This window comes from Caretta caretta, chromosome 21, assembly GCF_965140235.1.
Source record: "Caretta caretta isolate rCarCar2 chromosome 21, rCarCar1.hap1, whole genome shotgun sequence".
Taxonomy (NCBI): domain Eukaryota; kingdom Metazoa; phylum Chordata; order Testudines; family Cheloniidae; genus Caretta; species Caretta caretta.
This window is the reverse complement of record NC_134226.1, coordinates 14,683,299-14,709,067: the sequence shown is the minus strand read 5'-3', so window position 1 is coordinate 14,709,067 and position 25,769 is coordinate 14,683,299. Positions and strand designations below refer to the sequence as shown.

At 43.2% G+C, this 25,769-nt stretch overlaps 2 protein-coding genes across 4 annotated transcripts in view; one reads left to right on the top strand and one right to left on the bottom strand.

The window, feature by feature from the left end:
* Positions 1-712: 712 nt before the first annotated feature.
* On the bottom strand, positions 713-25,769 carry DRAM2 (DNA damage regulated autophagy modulator 2). Of its 2 annotated transcripts, none has more exons than XM_048826290.2 (8): positions 25,749-25,769; positions 16,444-16,706; positions 14,125-14,192; positions 12,998-13,137; positions 9,102-9,264; positions 5,976-6,058; positions 1,806-1,898; positions 713-1,093 (listed from the first exon to the last, which is right to left on the bottom strand). In XM_048826290.2, exons 2-8 carry the CDS (start codon positions 16,572-16,574, stop codon positions 986-988), a joined length of 786 nt encoding a protein of 261 aa, XP_048682247.2. In that variant the 5' UTR covers positions 16,575-16,706; positions 25,749-25,769; the 3' UTR covers positions 713-985. The 2 variants fall into 2 exon arrangements, with proteins under 2 accessions (XP_048682247.2, XP_048682245.2); XM_048826288.2 differs by lacking the exon at positions 25,749-25,769 and adding an exon at positions 25,610-25,742.
* CEPT1 (choline/ethanolamine phosphotransferase 1) overlaps positions 24,916-25,769 on the top strand; it is a 41,429-nt gene continuing 40,575 nt past the window's right edge. The window contains exon 1 of one of the 2 annotated variants that reach the window (XM_048826284.2): positions 24,916-25,043. The gene's annotated coding sequence lies outside the window, so the exon portion shown is untranslated. Of the gene's footprint in view, positions 25,044-25,659; positions 25,678-25,769 lie in introns of those variants that run through there. The other variant, XM_075121976.1, reaches the window with a different exon arrangement.

Below are 25,769 nucleotides of genomic sequence, written 5' to 3'. Positions count from 1 at the left end.
GAAGAGCCAGGTGTGGGGAACAGACAGGTTGGAGGGGACAAGGCAGAGGGGTCAAGCTTGGAGGAACTGGCAAAAGGGTCTCTGCTCAGTAGAGCAGATACTCCCCTCCAGAGCCTGGAATGCAATCCAAGATTCCTCCATCCCATCATTCCTCCAGTCAGCAAATACCTGAGACTAGTGGCTAAATGTCTCATCCCCCTCTAGTGCAGTCCACAGAAGATAACCTGCTATTCTTCTACTTCACTTCATTAGCTCTGCAGAGATCTGTGCAGTTGATCTAAAGGTTCCAAGCCTGCTAATGAGCCATATTAGTGTCAATATGTCACATGGTGGAATGTGGTTCCGTCCCCCACACCCCATTTGCTTTTTTAAAATCTGGGAAACTACCTACAAAACTATGTAAGAATATTAAGGTTGCAAAGTCAAGCTCTCAAAAGGTATGAAATGCCAGAATTAAGGCTGTACAACCTTTAATTTGGCCCCTTGTGCATATGCATTTGTCAAAATGATCAAGGCTAGGACCTGTTTAAGGTATAACTCCTCTCCACCTATGCCCATCTATGTAGCTAATCCTCATTCAGTACATCTTCCCATTCATTGCAACTGACTTTTATGGGAGTTGTATCAGGCCCGGAGTGGAAACAGCTTGGAATCTTGTCCAAGGCCTTGCTGTGCGTGCAGAACGCATGGACCGAATCAACAGAGACACTCACAACTTTCCAATGTCCATTTTATTCTTCATTCTATAAAATGTATAAGTGCAGAAATGTATTACAGGTTATTGATAATACTGATTATTAATCACCTTTGCATTGCTATGTGGGTTAACAGCAAAACCCTTTATGTGTCAAAGTGATTGAATTTAGTCTCCTCTTTAATTGGATGGAATTTTTGATACAAACGCTTATATAAATTGTTAGTATTATTGCTACTTTCTAAATTCCTGAGATATAAAAGCTGAGAAAGTGTTTTCTCTCCCACTTAGTTATAAACGTCCTCCAATCAACAGTGTGTGTTCATCAGCCACAAAGCTATTGGGCGTATTGCAAACGTTGTGTCCACTTAAACTGACATCCGCACGCAAGGAAATTTTCTGTAATAGAAAAAAAATGAGAGAGAAAAAAAATAACATAAGTTAGCAGAGCTTCACTACTTACTCTGCTCTTTCCCCAGAGTAGCTTCTACAGCCAAGTCCAAGCACCCTGAAATGCGTATCACTCCAAAAACTACTTGCCTGCTAAGAAAGCGAAATATTAGTAACTCAAATAGCCCTGAGAGACCCATGAGGAAATAATATGGTATTGTCCAAACTTCTCTCACGGCTGTTCAGGGTGTGAAAGTTTTCACAGCTCAGGAGGGAGATAATCGGCTGATCTATAGGTGACTGCAGGTGCAGACAGAGGTTGCTAGAGATAGGTCGCAAAAGAGTTTTCATTCTAATCCCCTGTTTTCAGTAACCAAGAATTTTCTGAAACATTCCTCTCTTGTGCTATTTTCCATGTTATTTCCTGAGCTATGATAGTTCTGCAGCACATATAGGGTATGAAAGTAGTGAAAGCTAATTCTGGTCCCTCAGTAGATATACCTTAGGGACACAGCACAAAGAAAATCTATTGAGTAAGATGGGACCATGTTTACCTTGCTGCTCTTTCAGGGTAGGATCCCAAGACAATCAAAAGAAAGGTGTATTGTTGTAACTAGGCTGGTGGGGCTGAGTTTACCAGCTCTGATATTTGATGAAGGATGTTAAGTTTATTTCATGAGTCTCAGGCTATACAAAGCATTGGACACGAACTGCGCCTTACCTGAAAATCACGGATGTAGGTGAGGAAAAAGCTGAGGAAGGAGAAAGCCAGAGACCATTCTGAGATTGTGCTGATGATGTGAACTATGTAGCCCTGTATTGAAGAGAAAATACATCTATGTAGTGAGACTGCTTTTTCAGTCTCCAGTAGTAGAAGGTTTATATTTCTGCCTTTCAAACTCTTTCATAATAGAATGAAATAAGCTGAATTTACCTGGTGTCTGGGAGGAAAGGGTGAAGTATTCTTTCCCCTAAGGGGTGCAGAGATCATAGAATCATAGAAAAACAGAGTTGGAAGGGACCTCAGGAGGCCATCTAGTCCAACCCCCTGCCCAGAGCAGAACCAATCCCAACTAAGTCATCCCAGCCAGGGCTTTGTCAAGCCTGACCTTAAAAACTTTTAAGGAAGGGGATTCCACCACCTCCCTAGGTAACGCATTGTGGTGTTTCACCACCCTCCTAGTGAAAAAGTTTTTCCTAATATCCAACCTAAATCTTCCCAACTGCAACTTGAGACCATTATTCCTTGTCCTGTCATCTGCTATCACTGAGAATAGTCAAGATCCATCCTCTTTGGATCCATCTTTCAGGTAGTTAAAAGCAGCTATCAAATCCCCCCTCATTCTTCGCTTCCGTAGACTAAACAATCCCAGTTCCCTCAGCCTCTCCTCATAAGTCATGTGTTCCAGATCTCTAATCATTTTTGTTGCCCTTCACTGGACCCTCTCCAATTTTTGCACATCCTTCTTGTTGTGTGGGGCCCAAAACTGGCCGCAGTACTCCAGATGAGGCCTCACCAGTGTCGAATAGAGGGGAATGATCACGTCCCTCGATCTGCTGGCAATGCCCCTACATATACAGCCCAAAATGCCATTGGCCTTCTTGGCAACAAGGGCACACTGTTGACTCATATCCAGCTTCTCGTCCACTGTCACCCCTAGGTCCTCCTCTGCAGAACTGCTGCCTAGCCATTCGGTCCCTAGTCTGTAGCGGTGCATTGGATTTTTCCGTCCTAAGTGCAAGACTCTGCACTTGTCCTTGTTGAACCTCATCAGATTTCTTTTGGCCCAATCCTCCAATTTTTCTAGGGCCCTCTGTATCCTATCCCTACCCTCCAGCATATCTACCACTCCTCCCAGTTTAGTGTCATCTGCAAACTTGCTGAGGATGCAATCCACACCATCCTCCAGATCATTAATGAAGATATTGAACAAAACCGGCCCCATGGACTGACCCTTGGGGCACTCCACTTGATACCGGCTGCCAACTAGACATGGAGCCATTGATCACTACTCGTTGATCCCGACAATCTAGCCAACTTTCTACCCACCTTGTAGTGCATCCATCCAGCCCATACTTCTTTAACTTGCTGACAAGAATACTGTGGGAGACCGTGTCAAAAGCTTTGCTAAAGTCGAGGAATAACATGTCCACTGCTTTCCCTTCATCCACAGAACCAGTTATCTAATCATAGAAGGCAATTAGATTAGTCAGGCATGACTTTGCCTTGGTGAATCCATGCTCACTGTTGCCGATCACTTTCCTCTTGTCTAAGTGCTTCAGAATTGATTCCTTGAGGACATGCTCCATGATTTTTCTGGGGACTGAGGTGAAGCTGACCGGCCTGTAGTTCCCAGGATCCTCCTCCTTCCCTTTTTTAAAGATGGGCACTACACTAGCCTTTTTCCAGTATTCCAGGACTTCCCTGGATCGCCATGATTTTTCAAAGATAATGGCCAATGGCTCTGCAATCACATCCGCCAATTCCTTTAGCACTCTCGGATGCAATGCATCCGGCCCCATGGACTTGTGCACGTCCAGTTTTTCTAAATAGTCCCGAACCACTTCTTCCTTCACAGAGGGCTGGCCACCTCCTCCCCGTGCTGTGCTGCCCAGTGCAGTAGTCTGGGAGCTGACCTTGTTCGTGAAGACAGAGGCAAAAAAAGCATTGAGTACATTAGCTTTTTCCACATCCTCTGTCACTAGGTTGCCTCCCTCATTCAGTAAGGGGCCCACACTTTCCTTGGCTTTCTTCTTATTGCCAACATACCTGAAGAAACCCTTCTTGTTACTCTTAACATCCCTCGCTAGCTGCAACTCCAGGTGTGATTTAGCCTTCCTGATTTCATTCCTACATGCCCGAGCAATATTTATATACTCATCCCTGGTCATTTGTCCAATCTTCCACTTCTTGTAAGCCTCTTTTTTGTGTTTAAGATCAGCAAGGATTTCACTGTTAAGCCAAGCTGGTCGCTTAGCCATATTTACTATTCTTTCTACACATCGGGATGGTTTCTCCCTGTAACCTCAATAAGGATTCTTTAAAATACAGCCAGCTCTCCTGGACTCCTTTCCCCCTCATGTTATTCTCCCAGGGGATCTTGCCCATCAGTTCCCTGAGGGAGTCAAAGTCTGCTTTTCTGAAGTCCAGGGTCCGTATTCTGCTGCTTTCCTTTCTTACTTGTGTCAGGATCCTGAACTCAACCATCTCATGGTCACTGCCTCCCAGGTTCCCATCCACTTTTGCTTCCCCTAATAATTCTTCCCGGTTTGTGAGTAGCAGGTCAAGAACAGCTCCGCCCCTAGTTGGTTCCTCCAGCACTTGCACCAAGAAATTGTCCCCTACAGTTTCCAAAATCTTCCTGGATTGTCTGTGCACCGCTGTATTGCTCTCCCAGCAGATATCAGGATGACTGAAGTCGCCCATGAGAACGAGGGCGTGCGATCTAGTAGCTTCTGTGAGTTGCCGGAAGAAAGCCTCGTCCACCTCATCCCCCTGGTCCGGTGGTCTATAGCAGACTCCCACCACGACATCACCCTTGTTGCTCACGCTTCTAAAGCGTCATGTGCAGATGGATGACAACTCCTAACTCACTATTTTTTGGAACTCATGTACCTTGTACACATTGCTTCTAATGTATATTGGGGGCTAGATTGTTGCTTTACTACATAATGGCCTCTAAAGGTCAACTAACAAAGTATAGCTACATCACATGTAGCTTTGACTTGCCCACTTTCCTCTCTTCTTCCCTCTTTTGTCCCCTGCTCTTCCCTCTTTCTCCATTCATAGAATCATAGAATATCAGGGTTGGAAGGGACCTCAGGAGGTCATCTAGTCCAACCCCCTGCTCAAAGCAGGACCAATCCCCAAAGTTTGCCCCAGATCCCTAAATGGCCCCCTCAAGGATTGAACTCATAACCTTGGGTTTAGCAGGCCAATGCTCAAACCACTGAGCTATCCCTGCCCCCACCCTGATTTTTCCTATTAATCTCTCATACCCACTTCAGTAACCCACCAAACAGCAATGAACACACAGGCTTCATCTTCAATGCAAAATGCTACCATGTTAAAATGTGACCGTAAAGAATCTTGTTGGCTGACAATTCTGATCATAACTTTGTGGTGAGCGAAGACAAAGCAGGTCATGTACAGCACAGCAGCTGCTAGTCATTAAACCTGTACTTTTACCAGTGGTTACAGAGCCTGTACCTAATAACTTCTTTAAGTTCTTTTCACTGTAGTAATCCTCACAACGTCCTTCATTCATTAACACTTCTCAAGGTTTCTAGTCTAATTTAGGGCTTGATTCTGCAACCCTTACTTGTACTGAGTAGCAACTGGGCAAGCCATCTCATGTTTGCTCAAACAGCAAAAGTTCATTTGTTCCATCTACTGAAAATGTTTTATGGTAATTCTCAGTTGTTCATGCATTTGTCTATATTTGCAACTGAAGGTCATCGAAAGCATGGGAGAGATGTACACTTTGATTTAAAGGAAAACTGTAGATGCAACAGTGAGAAATTAAGCACAGGAAAGCAAATACAGGAAATTTGGAAACAGTTTGTTAAATGATCAATCTTTACTTTGTCCCCTTACACCTATGAATTAACATGGTTTCTGAATAAAACTTAAGAGTTAGTGAGAAACACACAAGAAAGTAGCAGCAGCTCTTGTGTTCTCCCCTTCGGCCCCTCTTATTCTCCAAGGATAAGCAAACTTCCATCCCCTCACCATTGTGATCCAGGCAATCCAGCAGCCTGGGCATTCCTATCAGTTAGAAAGTCTGCATTAGCCTTCATACATGGAACACTTTCTCCAATGCTAAATGGACACACCGTCCTTTATGGAATTGTCCTTCCTTTTCCTCCCCGCTCTCAAAATCAGACTTACTTTCTCCTGTGGGTTCCAGTGCAGCTTCTGTACTAGGTCAGTTCCATACAGGCCACTGTACAAAAGGACCGAAGAAACAAACACTAGAGAAACAAGGTAAGGAAGATGCAAGATGCTAAATGGCAAATTTGGAAAGAATGTTCCAGTTAAGGTCTAGACTAAGTTTCACCCTGCGGCCAGGTATCTACATAAATGGATGGGACCTTGGGCTCTGAAATGCCAAGATAAGACGTGTTTACCATAATGAACAGTAACCTTGAGGTGAAACAGAAAGTTACTCTTTGCAACAAAAGTGTAGTTTCTTACCCCATAACTAGGGCCCTACCAAATTCATGGTCCATTCTGGCCAATTTCACAGCCATAGGATTTGAAAATTAGTCAATTTCACTTTTTCAGATGTTTACATCTGAAATTCATGGTGGTGTAACTGTGGGGGTCCTGACCCAAAAGGGGGTCATGGGGCAGTTGCAAAGCTGGTGTGGGGAGTCACGGGATTGCCATCCTCACTTCTGTGCTGGGCTCTGAAGGCAGCAGCCATTGAGCTTACGGTAGCTGGAAGAAGCTCCCGGAGGTGGCGGTGAGTGTGATCTCCCCTATCCGCTGGGAATGCCTCAGCCAGGGGCTCCTAGTTGTTAGTCCAGGCCAGTGGCAGATTAATGCATGGACCCGTGCCCAGGGGCCCCAGCCAATTTGCGGGCCCCTTGGAAAAATGGGCACCCTGAGCCCTGGTGGGAGCCGTGGAAACAAAAGCCCAAAGTCTGACTCCCTACTGAGCTGGGGAAGGACAGGACTTGCTCTTCCCCTGCACGGCTGCTCTTGGGCAGAGATCAGATGCACCTCCAGGTACCTCCTCTGGCTGCAGGAAGCTCCGGGTCTGCGCTGCCTCTGGAGATGGGTCTGATCTCCCCACCGATAACTGAGATTCTTAGTCAATGAATTCCTTCAGTCCTTAAAAAAATAATTAATGGGGTGGGAACAGTGAATCAGTGGAAGTTGTGGTGGTGGGGAATCACATGGCTGCTGTTTGGATGACAGCACGGCACAAGTGGGAAGGGGTAGATTTATGGATTCTAAGACCAGAAAGGACAATTGTGATCAAGTCTGACTTCATGTATAACACAGACTATAGGACTTCTTGAACTAATTGCTGTTTGAACTAGCACAGATCTTTTAGAAAAACATCAAAACTTGATTTAAAAACTTCCAGTGATGAAGAATCCAGCACAATCCTTAGTAAGTTGTTCCAATGGCTAACTGCCCTTGTTGTTAACTTGTTCCTTACTTCTAGTCTGAATTTGTCCAGCTTCAATTTCCAGCCACTGGATCTTGTTATATTTTTGTCTCTTCGACTGAAGAGCCCTCTTATCAGTTTGTTCTTCCCCATGCAATTATTTAAACTATAATCAAGTCACCCTTTGTTAAGCTAAACAGTTTGAGCTCCTTGAGCCTAGCGCTGAAAACACTGTTTGCAATCCTTTCATCTTTTTCTTCGCTCTCTTCTGAACCCTCTCCAATTAATCAACATCCTTCTTGAACTGTGGACACCAACAGGGGACACAGTATTGCAGTAGTGGTTGCAAGACCATTTACAGAAGTAATAAAACCTCCCTACTCAATATTCTCATTTATACATCCAAAGATCTCATGAGCCTTTTTGGCTACAACACTGCACTAAGAACTCATGTTCAGCTGATTGTCCAGGTGTCTTTCAGTCACTGCTTCCCATGCTGTAGGGGCCCTGATGCTGTATGGCTACCTTCTGGGGTCTAGATGTATGACTTTCTATGGAGTTCTGTTAACACAAGCTATCTACTTGCAATCACTTTACAAAGCAGTCCAGATCGCTCTATATCCGCAACCTGTCCTCTTCATTATTTACCACTCTCCCCAATCTTCATCTGCAAACTTTATCAGTAATTTTGTGTTCTTCCAAGTCATTAACTAAAAATATTAAATAGTGTGGGGCTCTGAACGAAACCCTGGAGGACGCCAGTTGATACACACCTGCTCAATGATGATTCCCCATTTATAATTACATTTTGAGACCTGCCAGCCAGTTTTTAATCTGTTTAATGTGAGCCATGTTGATTTTGGACTCTTGTAGTTTCTTATCAAAATGTAGTGCACTACCCTGTCAAGTCAAGGTACATTACATCAACTTCAGCTCCTTTAAAACTCTTGGGTGCAAGTTAACCACACCAGATAATTTTTAAAATGTCTAGCTTTAGTAATTGCTCTCTAACATCCTCCTTAATCACAATTGGAATGGAGAGTATTTCATCACCATATGATATATTTATATCACCTGACTTTTCCACAAATACAGAACAGAAATATTTATTGAACACTTTTACCTTTTCAGTTTCTTTTTGACAGGTCAACCATGTCCAGCTAGTAATGGACCAATACCATTGTTAGGAACAAAAGGAATCCTATACTTAAGGATAATAAGGTGATTAACGCTGCTGGCCATAGATTACTCCTTTTGCTTCCCTTACCAATTTTCTACAATTCATGGTATTAATATAATTCAGAAGCTATCAACTTGCCCTTTCTTCCATTTTGTGGGTGGATGAGAGTTATTTTAAATAGCTACTTTCACTTCCCATCTATACTAGATTGGCTAGTGGTTTTTGTTTTTTTTAAACCAGTGTGGCCTTTTCTTTAGTGTGGCTCTTTGGGTATCTAGTAAAATGTTCTTAAATAGTTCCCAATTACCCATTATTTTTTGGTTTAAATCCTTTGTCAACTGGTTTGGCTCATACTTATTTTCAGCTTTGTGAAACTGGCCCTTTTAAAAACACCAAATGTATATAGAGTCCAAACCAGTATTATATATTTGCACATAACAAGTGATCAAGTCATGATTACTTGTACCTAAGCTACTGCTAATTTTTAGTTCTGTGATCAGTTCCTATTTTTTGTCCTGTGATCTTGTGCATTCTGTACTAGTTTACATTTTGAAATGGATTTAAGATGTATCTTAACCTAGAGCACACTTCCATACTCTAAATGAAAGACGACAAAAGACCCTACACGTTTCTTTGCACATTTTTCACAAACTTACTCTATTTTATGATCTAGCTTGTACTACTAGTATTACTTGTATTTCACAACAAAGGATACTGCTTGCTATGCTTGATCCACACCAGAGTAACACGATCACTCGGATCCAAAAAATTTTTGGCTGCATCATGTAGGAAAGAATAGTCTGAACCAGTACGTAAATGGCTCCTATTCCAAACGTTAGACAGGCTCCAACTACGTGCATATAAAACAGAGTATATTTCTAGATGGAAAGACAGATATAAATAAAATATAATATGTACATAAAATATACAGAACACAATTTAGCTTATTGCAGTGCTGATAGCTTCACTCTATCAAAGCTCAGACAATTTATTTCTGTAAAAGCTTTGCCTGCAGCTGCCATCACCTCTAACTGTGATCTCCTCACATCTCAAGTTAAGCAGTGCTGGGACAGAGTCAGTACTTCGATGGGAGACCTTCAAAGGAAATCCACATGTGGGTTAGCAGTAATTCAGCAGCTGCCAACTCTCTGTCAGTACATGTTGTCATGGAGCAATTGGCTGCCGGAGGGCCAGTCTTTCAGATGAAACATAAAACTAAGGTCTTGGCCACTTGCGGTCCTTAAAGTTCCTGTGACACTTTACTCAAGAGCAGAGATTTTAATAAACTGGCCAGAACAGCAGGGCTTTTAGTTTGTTGCGATACCTTTTAGTTAGTTAGTGCAATAACTAGAGCTATGTTAACAGTTCATGGACTTGAGCATAACAGCATGAACTTCTTTTGTTTTTTAAAACAACCCTTGTTTTTAGTTACCTAGGGGTGGGGGGGCTCATCACCATGGAAGAATAAAAGCTTTTACTCAGCTTTCATTGGCCACATACTTCTTATAATAGTGTTGTTGTTAAGCTTAACCCTCCTAAACAGCCCATTATTAGACTAGGCAACACTCAGTGTTCTCAATTAAACTAGTTCATCTGTCATCACTTCCCATCATTCGGACACAAAAAACTCAGTGTCAAGTCACAGATTCTCATTTAATAATGAAAAGATGACAAACTGACTCCTAGGATGGCTGTGTGAATACAGCCTTAATGAGACTGGTCTGTAAATAACTGAACAGTACTAGCAAAAAGGAAGTGGAGGAATTATTCAGGAGGTTTGAAGCAAGTAAAATGAGAATAGGCCCATCAGACAATGGAATAATATCATGATGAGAATAGTACCAGTAACCTGCACGTACACAGAGTCTTCCATCTGAGGATCAAACTATTTTTTTTTATGAAAAAACTGACCCTTACATGTCCTTTGTGGGTAAGTATTCACATTTCCATTTTACAGATGAGAAAGCCAAGGCACAGAATTCAAAGCTGACCTTTTCAAAAAGGCCACTGATTTTTGGGTTCCCAACTTGAGAGGCTTGGGGCCTGACTTTGAGTCGCACAGCACTTGCAGCTCCACTTCAAGCCACTAGGCACTGCAGGTGCTCAGCACTTTTGTAAATGATGCACAAAGTGTGTCAAGTTGGACACACACAACTGTCAAGTCGCCTGTAGTCAGTAACCACTCTTGAAAATCTGGCTGTATGCTACTTGTCCAAGGAGGCCTGTAGTTTAATGACAAGAAATCATCAAGGTCCTGTCACAAGATGTATTCAGAGAAAACGGGGATACAACACTGAAGCTGGATAAAGGAAGCCCTGTGATTACGCAGATGAGGGCAGGGATCAGGGATTAGACGGCCTATTAACCCCTTCTATCCTAACATCTAAGTTTATGAACACAACAGGATCACACAATACAGGCTAAAACCTAGTGGTTCTGGTTCTACTCTGAAAAGTGACTCTGTAAAAATGGACTCATGGGGTTCTCGGTTTGTGTCTCAATCACTTTAGATGAAATTGGCTCAGTGTATGAGTCCTTCCTGACTGCCAGTTCTGCACACTCAAACCAGCTGGAGTCACTTGTCCATCACCACCAGTAATAAAGTAAACGGATAAATTTCACCTTACTCCCTCTTAGGTATGTCCGCTCTTCAATTCTAACAGGGGTTAAGAACAATAAAAGCTTGGCATTAAAACCAGCAGTGGCTCCTTTGAATAAGAAAGGGTCACTTCTACTTATTTTAGAGGTAGAACGGAATCACACCTTAAGTAGAATACATACTTCAAAATGTAACAGTAACAAACTGTAAAAGATGGAATCGACTCGACTATTATCAAAGAAACACAGGGTTTCCCATAGAAAATCAGATTGTGGAGGCATTCAGACAAGTGTTTTGTCTTTGGACAGTGACCAGTTCCTGGTGCTGAGAAGGAAGGTAGGGAAAAAAATGCACCTGACTGACTGTGCATGATCGATTCCTCCTCGCTCCGCAGATCATCTTATGCCCTAAACCCTGAGACTGGGTTCCCCTTATTTCAGCGACATAACCGCAGATGAGATTAATGATAATGAAATCATCCAGGCCCTTACGAAATCTGGCCACGTATTTAATCAAACGCCAATAAATTCCCAAGGCTGACTCTGCACCTGTACTGTAGAAATCAGAATTTAAATTGTGCGCTGCTATACTGCCATCCCGTGGTCAAATATGTTTTTCTGTATTGACAGTGTAGAGATCAACAGAGAAATTTTCTTTGGGCTCGTCTGCACAGGAAAATTGACCTGCGTAGCTATAGCACAATAAGTATTCAATTATTCTGCTCTTGCTATACCTGTTAATTTTTCCTTGCAGACGAACCTTTGGCCTCTCACATGTACCCATCTGGGCAGAGTTCTACGAGGCAGCATCCACTGACACCCTCAACAGTTTCTACATCGACCACTATCTGGGGTTCTCTGCTTGGTGTCCCCCTCTGGAATCCTTTTGCTCACCCTTTGATCTTACTCCTCTTTCTGCCCCCTCTTGATTTATCTTCTGTAGTTAGTGGAATCGAATTTCTTTTTTTGGCTCCTTCCTTTTTCTGTGGGATCCTCCTTGCCAGCACTGGTAGTCAAATACGCTAATAAGCATAGCTGCCAAGTTCTGGTTTGTACCATGTGCCATTTTATGTGTAGTATTTAATTAACTAACTTGCACATAACCCTAAATTTAGGCTTAGCCAAACACATCATCCCTTGATCATTGGTGCGGTTAGGACATGGAGCTGAATAAAACCTGGCATCTCTAGCCATGGTAGGTGAGTGGGCACAGGGAAGAAGGAGTAGCTAGATGGGTGCTTGCTGGGATGTCAAGAAGTGCTGGGCCTGTGGAAGGATAGGAAGTGCTAAAGCCCCTGGGGGCGGCTGGGGACAGTGGGTGCTGGGGCTCCCAGTGGACAGGGGCTATGTGCTATAGAACATGTGGTACAACTGGATTTGGGGGAAGAGAGGAGGCTGGAGCCTGAGGCCAGTATCAAGCTCCTCATCTTGTGTTTCTGCTCCCACCACATGCTCTCGCCACCTCCTGGCTTCTCATTCCTGGCCCTAATCCAGCAGGGGAAGGAGGCACCTGGATCCTTGCTCAGCAGGCACTGCAGCTGCCAAAAAGCTGCATAACTGCAGACAAATGCCAGCATCCTTTTGGCAGATCTGCTGGATGCAAGAGACTCCAACTGAGACGCAGACGTGCACGACATGGCTGCCAAATGCATGACTGTTGCCATCAGACAGTGACACCCAGAAGCTTTGCATATGGCGTTTCTTGCTTGTGGTGTGAATATTTAAAAGGTTATCAGTTTGAGAGAGGGAAAACTCTGAAAAGGAAGATAATGTTGTAGAGAAAAATAGACAGTTGAGAGACAGGAGAAGGACAGAGGTTACTAGGGCTTGTAATTCGTCCAAAAATGTCTTGTTTTGAAAGAAAACATACATAAGGGACCTGTTTTTCAGAGGTGGTGAGCACCCAGAGCTATAACTTAAGTCAGTGGGGGCTCATCACCTCTGAAATCTGGTCCAAAATACTGAATTGTCCTTCCACTATAACATCCAGAAAACTGCAGACAGAACACAAACCTGGAAGTTGGCAATAATGCAAAGTCCAAAGCAGCTTATCATTCCGAGTGTAAAGCCAGCCTTATTTAATCTGGCGATCTTGAGTTCTCCTGGACTCAGAGCATACACTTGTTTATAGCGAACATACACAGTGGCAATACCTGTGAACAAACAATCCAAATGCAGTGAGGCTTACGTAAACAAGGAAACTATTCTTGTCTACTGTAAGGTGATATGAGAGACAGAGGTCATTGTTATTTAAAAGGCAAAAACTACATTAAGGTGTGGTCTACACTAATGAAGGAAGTCAATCTAAATTACGCTAGTTAAGTTACGTAAATCATTTAACTTAAGTCGACGTAGCTTAGATCGACTTACAGCGGTGTCTACGCTGCACTATGTTGATGGGAGATGCTCTCCTGTTGATATAGCTTCCACCTCTCGAGGAGGTGGAGTACTGAAATCAACAGGAGAGCGCTCTGCCATCGACTTATCATGTCTTCACCAGACCCAGTAAATCGAAGCTGCTGCATCGATCACAGCAATGCTGATTTAGCGACTAGTGAAGACAAGCCCTAAGAGAGCAAAGTGAGGAACTCAAGCCAGGAAATGAAGTGAAGTGACAGAAATGCAATGCAAATACCTTCTGATAAAGGCATGTAGTGTTTGTGATCCCAGATTAGATTAAACTGATTTTTAAAGACATATGAGAGTCCACTTCCCCGATGATGTCACTACTGGGCACAGTTAAGGTTATGGACATGTCATAAATGTGCATTTTCATACCTTAACATGTCTTGATTTCTTTTAAGCTTAACCTTAGCTATGACAGGTTTCAGAGTAGCAGCCGTGTTAGCCTGTATCCAAAGAAAAGGAGTACTTGTGGCACCTTAGAGTTTCCTGCACTAATAAATGCTTGGTTTGGGGATAATTACAACAGTCCTGTAATGCATTTCACCCTAAATAACTGATCTGTACTCTCAGCCTCACTCTCTTAATGTAGCTTTTGTCTCGGAATTATGGGTAATTTAGTAATAATGAAACTATAAGTAAGGCATTACTTATAAATAAGTAACTTAACGCTCCTGTTTAATAATTTGTATTCCAGAAGTGTTTACAATGTGCTAGAGGTCATTTTAACTACTTACCTAAGAAAGTGGAAATATTTAACATAATCCCAAATAAGCATCTTTCAGGAGGTATTGTCCCTGTGTCACTGTAAGAAAAACAGTATAAGAAATACGGTTCTCAGTCATGTACTGTAAATTCCCACCACAGAAATGCATCTTTATAAGAGGAGGAAAGGAAAGGAGAAACAGGGTCATGAACCATTCAAAGCAGTTTCACCTATTTTGTTGTACACTATTTAAGCAATTTACTGTGCTGATTTCTAGGGCTGCAGAAGCCAACATGACTGCCTTTTTGTTATGGGCACAATGGTTTTAGAACAGGAACAATATGTACAAACCAACATAGCTATCCTCTTTGTTTATGTTAATTCTACATCAAAAGTTAAAAGACAGTTAAGGCTGTAAAATGAAGCACTCTGAAGTCTGGAAAGGCCAAAGTTAAGGTTCCAACTGGACATATAGATTACAATACAGATTTTAATTACATAATCACTCATTTTTCAAAGGACACTTGCATCATTTAGTGTGCAGGCTGGACTGTATACAGTAAATGCGGGAGCTGTTCATTATTTTTTATCTTTAAGTGTTCAACATGTGGTCCCATATGTTATTCACTGCACACAACCAAACATCTGCCTGATTCACTATAAACAAGGCAGACTTGCAGAGTTAAATTTTTACCCTGATAAATGAGGGTCAAGATATTCAGAAATGACTAATAGGTTGGGAGCCTCCATTTTTGGGTGTCCAACTTGAAATACTTTAATGGGGCCTCACTTTCTAAAATGGATGCTCAGCACTTTCTGAAAAAAGGGCTTCTTTAAAGTGCTCAAATTTGGCTCTCAAAATCTCAGGAAAATCTTGCCTGATATTTCTGTATCTCCACTGCACCACGGTGGAACTCTGAGTAAATCTATCAGGAGATCAAAAAGGCAGCAGCATTAATCATAACAAAGGGAAAGATTGAGCATTAAGCCCGCAGGCAGGCTGGTGTCTCAAACCCTAAGGGTGAAACTGCCATACCCACATAAGTAAGAAGAAATGTTAGAAAGGAGAATTTTAAAGAGATTAAACAATGAGTGAAAAGTTCTCACTGCTAATTTAACCTGTAAAGCCCCAGTGCAAAGGCCAGCATAAGGCCTAGGAACTGTTTAAATCCCTTTAAACCCTATTCTGAGGACCCAAGAAGGAATTAAGTGGCAAATAGCCCTGGGGCTGGCTTTCTGCATGGGGTGAATCTCCTTTTATATGACTAACAACGTTATAAAACAGCAGCTAAAAATTGTGTTTTGTTTTTTTTAAAAAAAGCCTGAATCAGAAGGTAACACTGAAATCCTGGCCTAAGTGAGAGTAAACCACATGACACAGAAGGGCACTAAACTAAGGAATATGAGAGATTAGATCTAAATATACATTCTGGAACTCACAGAAAGCTAATTGTCCCTAGGTTTTGTGCTGGAAAGATAGAATTTTTTGTAATTTGCACAAAACATGATACCTTTTCTGATATGGGCAGTTACAGCTCATCTCTAGCAGCTCAATAGCCAATGGACCAATTTGTGAAGGCTGCCAGTCCTTCCACCAAATGGAGGAGAAATTAGAGAGGGAAGATGATGGTAGGTCCAGCCATCTGAAGGAGGACAGTAGCAGAGGCACATGCAGGCCCTTAGTACTTCCAGAGAGATGTTAAATTCTGTGACTGTGCTTGGTTAGCAGAACTAAGAATTACTCACGGTTGTCTATGACCCTGCACCAGCAACTGATTTAAGTTAAAAAACATGTTAAAACCAAAGAGGAAAAAGCCTACGTTTCAAATGAAAAAGCCATATTGTCAAGGAACACGGGTTCCCAATCTCAAGATTGCAAGGGAGGGGAGAAGGTTGTAACCATCCGGCCCTTCTCGTATGGCTAGAAAGGAGGGTGTGTCTGGGTGAGTCCAAACACAGAAGAGGCTGAGAACTGGCGTCATAGAACAAGAACTCTGGATTCAGATATTTATTCTATGACTCTGTGCCTCCAATTACCCAACATCTCTAGCGATCACTAAAATACCCAGTGATATTGTGATGACATTAACATAAGCCATGAAAACTTTAAAATGTAAATGTTTGTGTTTGTTCAAAAAATTAAACTAAATTAAATTACCAAGACAAGTATTGATGTTTTTGTTTTAAATATCTTCTTAGTTTAATGTTAGAACTGCTAATCCCAAAACTATACATTTTAAACTACAATTTTTAAAAGGTTAGGGGAAACACTTGTGCAAAAAAGAAAGGCCAGTTCTGGCATGAATACTGTGGTATTGTTAACAGTGCAACAGTTAAGAGTTTTACTGACCTGATGTAGGGCACCAAAGGGTCAATGTGACGTAGAAGGATTGCGGTAATGTATGAAAATATGAAAGAAGCGGCTGACCAAACAACCAAAGCCGAAGGCAAGAAACAGAGGCCTTGCTGAAACCACCACATTGCAGCACTGTTTCACAAATCCAAACGCTGTGAAGAATCGAATAGGCAAAAAATCTTTGGTTTTGTCTCAGTGGTTTTCTCTTCTTGAAGCCAAAGTGGCAACTGTGTTAACATGCAGTCTCCATGCACATCCTGTTATAAACAGCCACAGTAAGAGAAGACAAATTGGATTTAGTCAGTGCCACTGAAAGCACAACACGACGCTTACAGGAAGTCACTGCCCTTACAACCCAGAAGTAACTTTAAAGTGAAAAGCAGAAACTTCTTTTGGAAACTTTCATTCTGCAACTCACAGAAGAAAACTAGAGAAGAAACTCACTGATGTCATTTTGTCTGCTTCCACATGTGTCTGCTTCCACAGCTGTGTCAGGAGAGCCACTATGTTGTGATTCTTTCTCTTCGACTCTTTTTGTGCATAAAACCTCTTCAAGGTTAAGCTCCAGGGATCAGGGAGAATAGTGAGTGCAGTGAGTACAGAATATGCCTCAGTGACAGTTTTACCAACAGAGGAAACGAAAGGTTCTACAACTGCCATTAACAACAAATTGGGCATATTTACAAAGTGACCTGACGATACAGAAATATTAGTAAGTCTTGCACTTATTGAGCACCTTCTATCTGAAGCTCTCCAGACACTTTACAACCTCACACTTAAATCAGTAAATATGTGCATAGATTTCTTTTAGCAAGAACTGGCTGCTGCCATCCAGGACCCTCAGAGACAACCACCACCTAATCCAGCTGGAGAGGAAGTTCCACTTACACACCGAGTTAGTTAAGTACCTCATGCTGCGTTTATACACCTATCCGGTTTTGAACATCGGAGCCTCAGAGCGAGGTTACCCTTCATACAGAGCAAGATGTACAGGCACAATGTGTAGCTGTGTCACCCCCACAAGAGCACAGGGAAGGAACCGTAACTCCTTCCTTGCCGCTGGGGGGGAAATAGTTTGCTACTGGCTCCAACCTGGAAACTAAGAATAGAGCCCAGTTCTACAAAATCACGGTCTTGTGCTTTAACCACAAGGCCAGTCTTACATTTGAGAAACAAAGGTCACAGAAACTGGTTAAGCTTAGTGGATGTAAGGATCCAAAGAGATGAAAGATTGGCGACTGTGAACAGAGCAAGGGATAGGACAAAGAAGACGAGGAGAAGTGAGCAATGTAGAGAGAGTGGTGATCAGAGAGAGGTCAAAGACAGAACCCTCAGAAAAGAGCAGGGCCAGATGATGAATAAGGCAGTGCAGAGTTAGTCCACAGCTGGACTGGAAATACAACATTCAAACTAACCAGAATGAGGGTGGTCAGTTGCAGGGACAGGAATAGAGAGAGCCAGTCATCAAAGTACAGGAACAGAGACTGAGGGAGCCAGAGTGATGGAGGATCCCATGGAGGGGGAGAGAGAGACTAGACAGATAGGAAGGGGAGGTACGGGAAGAGAGAATCTGAAAGTGATGAGGAGGGTCCTCCTCTCCAGCCAGTGGATGGGGAAGTGAGAGAAGAAACTAGATTCCAAGAAAAGAGCAGAAGCGAGTCAGAGAGGGAGAGATGGGTGTCAGAGTGAGGAATTGGGAGATAAAGTGGGAGGTCTCATCCCTGTGTTCTCTGAGCCTGCTTGAGTGTAATGAGTCATCAGTTACCTACAGCGTTCAGCCAACCCACAGGCAAGATCCCACCAGGTGATCTCAAGGAAGGTACATAGGCTCCTGGGAAGCAGCCTCTCTAGTCTGCTCAATGTTACTACTTATCTGGGAACACTGCCCTTACTGCGGCTCCTGCTCTAGTGTGTACCTGTGGCAGTTTCCCAGCTAGCCCACCCCAATTCCAGCCTGCATCTGCTCCTGCCTCAGCTGTGAACTCTGACAGATAATAGACTGACAGGAAGTGGAGTAGTAGGAGGAAGGAGAACAGGGGGTGGCAGGCAAAGAGTCCAAAGGGCAAGCATAAAGGCAGGAGAAAGAGCAGGAACAGAAGAAGGATATGAAGAGAAGAAAAAATATGGTCCAGAGCTGACAACCTCCTCCATGTTCCAGAGGGCTGGAGAATTTATTCTATCCAGATTACCCTTCTGATATGAATTGATCCAACCCCTATGAGACAGGCCAGACATATACCTTCATCTTACCCACTCTTTGCATACTGCCCTGAAATCCCAGAGTATCCCATTTCCCTCAGTGATGTCTTTATTCTGACCTTTCCCCATGGACGGGTGTAGGATTTGTGTGGAGGCCATGCTTGACAGCACATGGCTGCCAGGTATCCCTCCCTCAGCTACTTCCCTGAGGTTGGTCACTAATTTAAGTACTCTTGCTCCTTTGCCCCCTCAGTCTGGGTCTTACATGCTACACCAGCACCAATCCTCTGTCCACCACTTGCTGATAAATTTGGGGACGTCTTCAAGTATGGGGTGTAGATTCTAAGCGTAACCAGCTGCCATTAATCAGGCTCTGGAACTCTCTTGACATGAGACAGAAACCTACTTTGTACTTGCTAAAACCTGAAGAGCGGGTGTGGGTTACATCATACAACAAAAAGGCAGATGTATTTTGCTATGATGCATGACAGTCTCTAGCATGGAAGTGGAAGATGGATGGGGATGCAGAGGCAGAATTAAGGTAGGGTGGGAATCTGAATTGCCCATGTACTAACTTTCTGGCATTTAATATTTCATTTTCAAGCTATTAATAAAATAACACTAGCACTTTCATGAACTTCCATTACAGGATTGCTGTCAGAGTCTTAAAAGAGCAACACTCCGACGCAGAAACTACAGAACCCGAACCACCAAAAAAGAAAATCAACCTTCTGTTAGTGGCATCTGCCTCAGATGATGAAAATGAACGTGCGTCGGTCTGCACTGCTTTGGATCATTATTGAGCAGAACCTGTCATCAGCATGGAAACATGTCCTCTGGACAGTTAGGTTAGGCTAAAAAATCCCAAAACAGGTAAAAACAATTCTACATTTGTAAGTTCAACTTTCACGATTAATTTCAGAGTAACAGCCGTGTTAGTCTGTATTCGCAAAAAGAAAAGGAGTACTTGTGGCACCTTAGAGACTAACCAATTTATTTGAGCATGAGCTTTCGTGAGCTACAGCTCACTTCATCAGATGCATACCGTGGAAACTGCAGCAGACTTTATATATACACAGAGAATATGAAACAATACCTCCTCCCACCCCACTGTCCTGCTGGTAATAGCTTATCTAAAGTGATCAACAGGTGGGCCATTTCCAGCACAAATCCAGGTTTTCTCACCCTCCACCCCCCCACACAAATTCACTCTCCTGCTGGTGCTAGCCCATCCAAAGTGACAACTCTTTACATAATCAAGTCGGGCTATTTCCTGCACAAATCCAGGTTTTCTCACATCCCCCCCACCCCCATACACACACAATGAGCTATTACCAGCAGGAGAGTGAGTTTGTGTGTGTATGGGGGTGGGGGGGATGTGAGAAAACCTGGATTTGTGCAGGAAATAGCCCGACTTGATTATGTAAAGAGTTGTCACTTTGGATGGGCTAGCACCAGCAGGAGAGTGAATTTGTGTGGGGGGGTGGAGGGTGAGAAAACCTGGATTTGTGCTGGAAATGGCCCACCTGTTGATCACTTTAGATAAGCTATTACCAGCAGGACAGTGGGGTGGGAGGAGGTATTGTTTCATATTCTCTGTGTATATATAAAGTCTGCTGCAGTTTCCACGGTATGCATCTGATGAAGTGAGCTGTAGCTCACGAAAGCTCATGCTCAAATAAATTGGTTAGTCTCTAAGGTGCCACAAGTACTCCTTTTCTTTTCACGATTAAGAGATTGCACCACAGTACTTGTAAGAGGTGAACTGAAAAATACTATTTCTTTTGTTTATCTTTTTACAGTGCGAATATTTGTACTAAAAAATAATAATATCAAGTGAGCTTTACTTTGTATTCTGATTTGTAACTGAAATCAATATATTTGAAAATGCAGAAAACATCCAAAAATATTTAAATAAATGGTATTCTATTATTAACAGTGCGATTAAAACTGTGATTAATTGTGATTATTTTTTAATCTCCCAATTAATTATTTTAAACCTTTGACAGACCTAATTGGAAGTGTTATCAGAACACATAAAGAAAAGTGTCAATATAACAGGACAGTAAGATGTCAAATAAGGGTTTTAGGCTTATAGATTTTAAGGCCAGAAGTGACCATTACATCCAGTCTGACCTCCTACATCACACAAGCTATACAATTTCACCACTAATTCAACACTGCCAACTGTTCTGATTTTACTGAGGATTTTCTTAAAGCCCCTCCCCCAAAAGCCATGTCACTATACTAGAATCTCAGCTTTCATTTTTTAAAATTAAAGTAATTTTCTGCCTTTGTGGAAAAAAAACTTGAAAACAAGAGCTTTAAAGACTCAAATACCATAAACAAAAAGAACCCAAGATTCACTATTTTTAAAAGTCTTTGGCTTAAAAGTCACAACTCAATATGTTTAAGTGTTGTACCTGCTTGGTTAGAAATATAGTCATAACTTTCAAACCAGTGGCAAATAAGCATAAACTCTACACACAGGTTCTTATGAGAAACTGAAGAATGTCATAAGTAAAATTTGAGCTTTATTAAGATAGTTTGAGCATACCAAAAATACTAATGTACAAATCCACATAAAAGATAAGTCAGAAATAAGACTATACAACTCTGTCTGAGAAACAGCTTGTGAGATACAATACTGAACTCCTGTTAAGAAATGTAACTGTCTCCAAAGGAAAAGAATCCTGTTAAATGTAAGGTACTTTAATTTAGTTACCAACTTTAGCGAGCAGAGAATTTGTCATAAAAAAGTTAAAAAGAAAAGGAGTACTTGTGGCACCTTAGAGACTAACAAATTTATTAGAGTATAAGCTTTCGTGAGCTACACTTCATGTCGTTTGCTACTGGCTCCAACCAGGAAGCTAAGACTAGAGCCCAGTTCTACAAAATCATGGTCTTGTGCTTTAACCACAAGGCCAGTCTTACATTTGAGAAACAAAGAACACAGAAACTGGTTAAGCCTAGTAGATGTAAGGGTCCAAAGAGATGAAGTGAGCTGTAGCTCACAAAAGCTTATGCTCTAATAAATTTGTTAGTCTCTAAGGTGCCACAAGTCCTCCTTTTCTTTTTACGGATACAGACTAACATGGCTGCTACTCTGAAACCATAAAAAAGTTAGTTATTGTATACTGGACTATTAAAGCAACTAAATCAGTAGACATATACAAGAAGTGACAAACATACAAAATTCTGTAGATCTAGCTAAAGGCATAGAAAAGATGATATGATGTATTATAGTATTTGAGAAACATGATGATGTAATCAACTATATCACAATGCAATACTCACAGCTTCAACTTTGGAATTTCCTGACTTTGCATGCTTAACTGTGCAACATCAGTTTGACTAATGTATTTATTTAATCTATGCATAAGGTCACTGTAATATTAAGATGTAGCACAAGGTCAGACTGTCTGAAGAATGGCAAGGATGTACATGAAAGCATACAGGTGACAGTCCATATAATTGTGCTTTTGTGAACATCCAAAGCCAGGATTCTGTGTACAAAATTAATTCACAGTAGCAACTTCCTGTGCTTAGAAAAGCCTTGCATATTTTGTCCACCAAGCACTCCTTCATAACTCTTTCAAATTTCTCTTTAAAACTCACTTCTAAAAATTCTTCTTCTCTCCCATGGCCCCTCACCTAGACAGCTGCCCTGTGTCCTGCCTCTTTTTTTTTAAATTGTCTAATTAAGGACCGTATTGTGCAATTGGAGCTACGTGGGCAGATGCTCGTGTATAGGTAGGCCCTGCACAGTGTAAACAGAGAAGGAAGTGTGTCTTCACTTTATCTGTAAAGTGCGGTGTACATTTATGGTATTGTATAAATGATTATTAACAATTTACTCTATGAAGATGTCCTATTACCTTCTATGTAAAGAATTATGTAAACAAATACTTTAACACCCTTGCTACGTCATAATCATAGAATCATAGACTATCAGGGTTGGAAGGTACCTCAGGAGGTCACCTAGTCCAACCCCCTGCTCAAAGCCCTAAGCCCCAACTAAATCATCCCAGCCAGGGCTTTGTCAAGCCTGACCTTAAAAACTTCTAAGGAAGGAGATTCCACCACCTCCCTAGGTAACACATTCCAGTGTTTCACCACTCTCCTAGTGAAAAAGTTTTTCCTAATATCCAACTTAAGCCTCCCCAACTGCAACTTGAGACCATTACTCCTTGTTCTGTCAACTGCTACCACTGAGAACAGTCGAGATCCACCCTCTTTGGAACCCTCTTTCAGGTAGTTGAAAGCAGCTATCAAATCCCCCCTCATTCTTCTCTTCCGCAGACTAAACAATCCCAGTTCCCTCAGCCTCTCCTCATAACTCATGTGTTCCAGTCCCCTATCCATTTTTGTTGCCCTCCGCTGGACATTTTCCAATTTTTCCACATCCTTCTTGTAGTGTGGGGGCCAAAACTGGACACAGTACTCCAGATGAGGCCTCACCAATGTCGAATAAAGGGGAACAATCACGTCCCTCGATCTGCTGGCAATGCCCCTACTTATACAGCCCAAAATGCCATTGGCCTTCTTGGTAACAAGGGCACACTGTTGACTCATACCAGCTTCTCGTCCACTGTAACCCCTAGGTCCTTTTCTGCAGAACTGCTGCCTAGCCATTCGGTCCCTAGTCTGTAGCGGTGCATGGGATTCTTCAGTCCTAAGTGCAGGACTCTGCCCTAGTCCTTGCTGAACCTCATCAGATTTCTTTTGGCCCAATTCTCTAATTTGTCTAGGTCCCTCTGTATCCTATCCCTATCCTCCAGCGTATCTACCTCTCCTCCCAGTTTAGTGTCATCTGCAAACTTGCTGAGGGTGCAATCCACACCATCCTCTAGATCATTTATGAAGATATTGAACAAAACCGGCCCCAGGACCGACCCTTGGGGCACTCCACTTGATCCCAGCTGCCAACTAGACATGGAGCCATTGATCACTACTCGTTGAGCCCGACAATCTAGCCAACTTTCTATCCACCTTATAGTCCATTCATCCAGCCCATACTTCTTTAACTTGCTGGCAAGAATACTGTGGGAGACCGTGTCAAAAGCTTTGCTAAAGTCAAGGAACAACATGTCCACTGCTTTCCCCTCATCCACAGAGCCAGTTATCTCGTCATAGAAGGCAATTAGATTAGTCAGGCATGACTTGCCCTTGGTGAATCCATGTTGACTGTTCCTGATCACTTTCCTCTCCTCAAAGTGCTTCAAAATTGATTCCTTGAGGACCTGATCCATGATTTTTCCAGAGACTGAGGTGAGGCTGACTGGCCTGTAGTTCCCAGGATTCTCCTTCTTCCCTTTTTTAAAGATGGGCACTATATTGCCAACTGGTCTAGATAGTCACAAATGTAGGCGTCTTTATTCCTGATGTATTTAACTATTTAAAAATACTTATCTCAGTCTCTGGCTCTTTATTTCCATTTTCTTAAGGAGTTTTTTTTAGCCTTCTGTTGGATAGAATATATTAAAGCACTTAATTTCTCTCTCCCTCTTGCATTATTTATCAAGTGTAATTATAGGTAATTATCAGGACTAGGCAAGGACTAGTAAAGATGCTTTTAAATGAAATCTGAAAAAAGGCAGAACTGGAGAGGAGAGAACTCCCACAACTGCAGGGGTAAAGCAGTGGGGTGAAGGGGGCAGAGATGAGGTGGGGGGAATCAATAGGCTGGAGAAAGTCAATGAAGAGCTTAAAAACCTGAAAACTCCTTTGAAGACAGGTGTGATGTGGTTTTGTTTCTTCCAATGTGTGTGGTGTGCAGGAACATTCTGCACATGATTAAGTAGAGAGATCTAGGACTTTGAGGCTATGGAAAAGGGATTTTGTAATAATAAAGATGAGAGGCTGTCAAGGCATGGATGAGGTGGAGTTAAAATAGTTGCTTAGATGGACTGTATTGCAGAGTAAACAGAAATCCCAACAGCAGCTGTGAAAGAAGGAAAATTCTGAGGTAAGGATGACATCCAGGAATACAGGAGTTAAATGAAAGATACAGCATGACCCCCTCAGGAAGGGATAGGAGATGAACGAAAATGAGCTGTATCTGAGATAAGTATTTCCATCCCTGAGACATTGTGTTGAAGCAAGCAGGCACACATTACTTTGTTAAGACAAGCACAAAGAACGGAGAGGGTGGAGTCATTAGATGTGTCAAAAGGGTTCATTTGAGTATTGTATCGTCAGGGTAAAAGTTAAAGGTAAAGCTAAGGTGACTAAAAAGGAGGAGGCGGGGTGGAAAGCCCAGAGAAACACGGAGGAAGCCTGGAGATACCCACCACAAAGTCTGACCTGAGCCAGGCTGAAGGGAAGATTTTAAAAGGGGCTGGACAGTGGTGAAGCTTTAGAAAGGCGATCCCAAAGGAAAAAGCACCAGTAAAGTAAGCAGGAAGGGTGAGGGGCTCTGGAAGGGGTGGGATAACACCGGGACGGAGAGAATCAGCGGGGAAGGGTAACAGGAGGTAGGAGGAGGCGAGTCAGTGGGACAGGGCAGGAAGGGGCGTGGGGGGCTGGATCAGGACAATGGGAGGTGTAAAGGGAAGAGTTAGTGGGGCAGGTCAGTGGCGGGAGGGGGTGGGGGGCTGGAGGCGGGCAGGGGAGGTGTGAGGGCAGTGGACTGGAGGGAGGTGGGGGGCGGGAAGTGGGGGGAAGGGATACGGGGGGATCAGGGCAGTGTCGGGGGGTGGGAGAGGGGGGCGGGGCAGTGCGGAGAGGGGGGATCGGGGCAGTGTCGGGGGGGTGGGGGATGGGGGCGGGGCAGTGTCGGGGGGTGGGAGAGGGGGGCGGGGCAGTGCGGAGAGGGGGGATCGGGGCATTGTCGGGGGGGTGGGGGATGGGGGCGGGGCAGTGTAGGGATGAGGGGGGCAGGGCGGACTCGGACCCGGCTGGGCGCCTGTCAGACCCCGAGGGGAGCGCGCGCTCTCCCCCCGCCCCGCGCGTGCCTCACCTCGGGCTCTCCTGCCTCACCCCCATGGCCTCTCCGCACCCGGCAGCGCGCGCACGGCAGGGACACGGGTGAGTGAGCCCGGGCCGCGCGCGCCACACGCCCAGCCCCGCGCGCTCCCGAGCCGGGCTCCCACACCCACCTCTCAGCGCGCGCTCCCGAG

Excerpts from the sequence above, each read along its gene's own strand:
- DRAM2 (XM_048826290.2), bottom strand. The coding sequence starts at position 16,574 with ATGTGGTGGTTTCAGCAAGGCCTCTGTTTCTTGCCTTCGGCTTTGGTT. Across the intron at positions 13,138-14,124 it reads AAATATTTCCACTTTCTTAG|GTATTGCCACTGTGTATGTT; the intron begins GTAAGTAGTTAA and ends GTTTGTTCACAG. Across the intron at positions 1,094-1,805 it reads CCTACATCCGTGATTTTCAG|AAAATTTCCTTGCGTGCGGA; the intron begins GTAAGGCGCAGT and ends TTTCTATTACAG.